General features: G+C 41.6%; 1 protein-coding gene and 1 long non-coding RNA gene across 2 annotated transcripts; both read right to left on the bottom strand.

The window, feature by feature from the left end:
• Positions 1-409: 409 nt before the first annotated feature.
• Positions 410-3,795, bottom strand: LOC116916772. The gene is made up of 3 exons (XM_032922121.2): positions 3,641-3,795; positions 3,269-3,423; positions 410-2,691 (listed from the first exon to the last, which is right to left on the bottom strand). The coding sequence occupies exons 2-3, from the start codon at positions 3,390-3,392 to the stop codon at positions 2,153-2,155; spliced, it is 663 nt and encodes a 220-aa protein (XP_032778012.1). The 5' UTR covers positions 3,393-3,423; positions 3,641-3,795; the 3' UTR covers positions 410-2,152.
• Positions 2,734-3,262, bottom strand: LOC116916844. The gene is made up of 2 exons (XR_004390869.2): positions 2,920-3,262; positions 2,734-2,821 (listed from the first exon to the last, which is right to left on the bottom strand). It is a non-coding gene; the product is annotated as an uncharacterized LOC116916844 (long non-coding RNA).
• Positions 3,796-4,882: the final 1,087 nt, after the last annotated feature.

Genomic DNA, 4,882 nt, shown 5'->3' with positions numbered 1-4,882 from the left:
ATTGTATTCCGATTGATGCTCAGTTCGTTCAACTTCTTAGTGCTTTGTCCGCATGTCTTTTGTATTTTTTTTTTTAACCTGAAATTAGGCATGCGCGTTCGAGATTGCCGGTACGCACATTTGTTGAATGGGTTAAACTTGGAGCTGAGACTTGAAAACAACGGATCAGATAGCTCAGCGTGGCACTCTTCTTTTTTTTTTGTTCGCAGCTTTGTACGACATTCCCACTTTGATGGATGTTTTGCATAAGAAATGGGAAGACATCATCGTTGAAAAAAAAAAATGCCAACCTTTTCATTCAGATTTTCAGTGCGTTGTCTTCCGTGCATCCCGATACGTGGCATTCCCGTCAGTAAAAAAGAAAAAAAGAACAATCACATGATGACTCTTTCGTATTTTTGGGGTTACGCTTTTTGCTTTCCTTTTTATTCATTTTCTTTTAGATGTCGGGGTAGTTCAGCTCAATCAGTTGCTTGTTTTTCAAATGAAAATTTGTTGATTCAGCATTGGCCCTCACTTGCCAGCAATTGTGTAAATTTTGGACAAGTATACTGGAAAGTATTTGGACAACCATATCTGACGAGAGAGAATGCGTGCGATGTATTTCTTTTTGTGGAACTAAAACTGTTTAAGGCGAGGCATTTGCATCCGTCGGGCCCCGCACGTAGCGTGACAACTTTCACTTTCGTTGCCTTTCAACAGACGGTCGACGGCAGCTAAACCGTGCACATACTTGCGCGCATCGGAATGCAACTCGACTAATAAGGCCCCCCCCCCGTCCCATTAAAGGGCTAACTCTTTGGAATGTTTCATGGTAAGATTCATTTTTTGTTTTTAAATTGAATTATCTTTATTAGACATTTCAGAGTTGCATCAGACGTCCAGAAAAAGAAAAAAAAAGGGAAAACGCGAGGGAAAAGGACGAAAATGGATCAACAATGTCGTTAAGTGTGCAGGTCCAGGTGCTTTCTGAAATAGAAAAAATAATGAAAAATAAAATAAATACAGAACGCGTGACACATCGCCAGCTGTTGATGCTGTGACTCTCCCGGAAGACTGTGCCAAAAAAAAAAAACGGGCAATGATGGGAAAACAAAATCTGAGTCGAAATAATGAGAATGAAAATAGGACGAGTTGGATACGCAGACAGCGTTTCTAATAGCCACGAAAAGAAGAACTTCCCTATACATCGAAGAGGAGAAAGAAGAAGAAGAACGTTCTGTATGGATGAATGTCTTGCCGGACAAAAGTAGTCAGACGATGTCCAGACGTCGTTTTAGAAAGTTTCCCCTTTTCTAATCACTTTTCCTTCGTATCGTTGTCCTCCCCTGTTTCCGGAATGTTAATAACGCCAACAAAAAAAAAAAATGGAGGTAAACACAAACAATTGGACTTTCACGCATTGCACGCCCGACTTTGGTTTTCACGAGTCGGCTGTGAAATTACAAGGAACGGTACTACTACCACTCTGCTTGCACTAAACAGCAATGACTTTCGCAGCTGGCGGCATCATCGTTTCCAGTTAAATAAAACGACGTACACGTCTTCCTGGATCACGTTTTTTTTGGGGTTTTTTTTTTACCTTGAAAGACCGCGCCTTATTGAGAAAGAAAACAGCGGGACAGGTAAAAAAAGACTGAGGCAAACAAAAGGAAATTTTGAAATGCGTGCCGGAAAAAGCCCTCGTCGAAAAGAGTAGATTGCGGCAATAGTTGCACCGATGCCAACTGCAACTTGTTCGTCAAACTCCAACTTGATGCAATGACTGATTATATACCTTGACTTGCACACCATCCGCATCTCGAACTCTGTCGAAACGCCAATAAAAAGAAAGTTGTATACATTTCCACCACAAAGCGATTGATGATGCGTATAGGATTACTGAGTAAGACTTGATTATTTTGATTAATACAAGTACATCGTTTTTTTTTCGTAAAAAAAAAAAAGTCTTGTATTGAAACGGTTACAGTAGATTGGAAAAAGGAATAGGAAAAAAAAAAACAATCTCTTAAAATTTATATAGAAATCGGATGACGGGATAGTGGATGAAAATAAAAACGATTACAGCCTCCAGGTGGCTTCCATTTGAGATGCAACGTGAGTTTCAGAAGGCTATCGAACAACACATTTAAAATTGAAAAGAAAAAAAGAGTTAATTGTGCCACACCCAGCGATCGTCATCTGATGTTGAATCGATGATAATTCTGGGTACGTTGAAGATCTTTCTAGATGACTCCGCAACGCCTTTTCCTTCTCGTTTGATGGCATCGTCGACATTCGAGCCCGAGTTCCGTTTATTGAAGACATTCGGTTGGCTGCGAACTAATCCGAACGTGAACGGGCGTTGCTGAAAGAGTCCGTCGACCAGTTCAGCTGGATCTAAGATTCCAATGACGTAGCTGGGCAGAGCGTCCGTGTTTAATCTTGGCAATCTTGCGCTTGAAGCCGCTTCGGCTTTATCCGAATCTTCGTTTGTTTTCTCGTCGAACAAGTTATCGAAAGGCGGATAGCGATATTGCCATATTTCGTTTTCCAGCATCGTTTCAACTGGCGGAAGGATGCGCACTTTCGGCGAAGGATTCTCAAGAGGCTGAGCTGCAGCCGGCTGGCTGGTTTGATCCTTCACTAGAAGAACAACGCCCTCATCCGCCCTATTCTGGCTGGCATCGGTGGGTGATGAAGTTGCTTCATCTGATGCAAAACAAACGAAAAAGAATGAGACACCCATTTTTCTTGGAAAATTCCAAAGTCTTCTGTAATTCCTTTTTAATTATGCAATGAAAGAATGTGCACGGGTTTTCCCCATCAATCTTCTTTGGGTCTGCGCTCGAAAGACAAACCATAATACTTTGAAATATAGCTATACACGACGTGAATTGTTACGTAGGTTCTTTTTTTAAGGATGGATTGTGTACTTACACACTTCAAGAAGTTTGAATTGCACGTTATTCTCACATTTCCTGTGCTTCTATTTTTGTTGGAAATTTTCGGTTAGTTTTCATCTGTACAACCTTCGCTCTACGCGATGTGTGTCGTAACCAATTAGAAGCAACACTTAAGAGTGTGTATGTTTTTGTAATACCGCAAAATGACTTGCTAAATTTAGATTGAAACTGATACGCAACAGGATAGCTTTCTATGTAACACTACACCTCCCCCCGACCCCCCACCGCTTCGCTCGTCCCGAACGGGAAAAATAAACTCGGAAAACAAACAAAAGCTTTTAGTTTTGCTAGGAATGAAGTGGAAAATCTAAACGTGTATATACTTAATGTTGAGAGGCGTCCGTCCGGTAGAGGCAAACTGTTGACGATTGAACTTTGAAAGATGAGGATTGAAGAGATGACCGTTGCGATCAAGTGTCCAGTGATTTCGTTCTTCATAATGGCCATCGATCTCTTATGATGTATCACTGCAAATTACCTACACACCAGTACAATCAATCAATCAAATATGTTATTCATCTTATTCAAATGTATAGCAGTTTAGCCACGTAAAAACTCTCCATCACGACGACCACAGGAATTTAAAAAAACCAAACCAAACAAAACTTTTCAGTAATCATTATTGACAAAATAAAAATGATGAAGACTAGAAGAAAGAAAAACAACAACTATTTATCAAGTAGCCCAACAATCACCTGCGGTACCACTCCCGGGCGCTCTCCGTACTGAGAGTGCGGTCCTGTTGGACTGAACTGAATGAGTACTAACAGATTGCTGGGCTTGTCTGGTTAGAATCGAGAGGGGGACTAACTCTTGTAACAGCCAATGTGTGTGTGTTCCGCTTGCTAATGTCAAGGTCCTCCGGTGAAAGTGCCCTCACCGAACAAAAGAGAAAAGAGTTTTTTTCTCTTTTTCCCCTTTTTTCTTTTCCTTTAACGTTTTCACCTATCAGGAATGATGGTTGTGTGTGCGTGTCAGTTGGGATCGAGCCGCAGCTGCCCAGTATAGCCATAACACCTCTACGTCAGAAAAGGCTATGTGCCAATGGCTATCATGACCCCGATTCGTTTTCTTTTTTTTTTCCATTTTTTCTTTTCTCCCTCTCTTTCTACAGCTCTTTCACCTCTCTCCCATTTAGATTTTATACGGACGCCAGAAAAAAAGAGCCTTTCCGTTCCTTATCCGAATTGGGCCCCCCCCCCTTTCTTTGTTTCTCCTATACCTTTTTTTTTTCTCATCCGTCTCTCCAAACACGCAGTCCTTTTTAACTCCTGATTAGTCTAGAGTGTTGAATACAACACGATCTCTATTTCCAAAAGATGAGTCGATTGCATTCCCCACACGACTCATCGAAAACCTTTATTCTCGAAGCAATCAAAGCCAACATCTTTAGATTGCTTCGTCTAGATATGCAAGGACTCTATAGCCCTAACGAATTACACAGCAGCGATATTCAAAAACCTGTTTGTGTGTGTGTGTGTCAAAGATTCTCGTCTGTACGACGTTCACGCTGATGAACCCACTACATCAACACATCCGTTTCTGACACCACTTATTCAGGATTAGAATGCTATTATAAATACGAATCGTTAGACTGTGTTTGTCGTCCAATATCCAAATGCTTTCTTTGTTCTACACGTGTCGGACACGTCTACGCGTAGTAGTTTCTAACGAAAGTGCAACGCGAAATGTCCATTGAACTAGCCGACAAATGCACAAATCCCATCGCACTCGTTGGGAGAACCGACTGTCTGAGAGGCGACAGTTGACGTAGACCAGCAGTGCTCTATAGCCCTATATGTTCACCCAAGAGAAAAATAGACTGCCCCGAATGCTAATGGACTATACGAGTTCTGTCACGCTTCTTTCACTTTGCGACAGTCTTCGGTTGACGCAACCAACTGCGTACAGCCTGGAAAAGTCGCCGTCAACGTAGG

This window comes from Daphnia magna, linkage group LG2, assembly GCF_020631705.1.
Source record: "Daphnia magna isolate NIES linkage group LG2, ASM2063170v1.1, whole genome shotgun sequence".
In the NCBI taxonomy this organism is placed as follows: domain Eukaryota; kingdom Metazoa; phylum Arthropoda; class Branchiopoda; order Diplostraca; family Daphniidae; genus Daphnia; species Daphnia magna.
The sequence above is the reverse complement of the archived record's forward strand: the minus strand, read 5'-3'. Positions and strand labels throughout refer to the sequence as shown.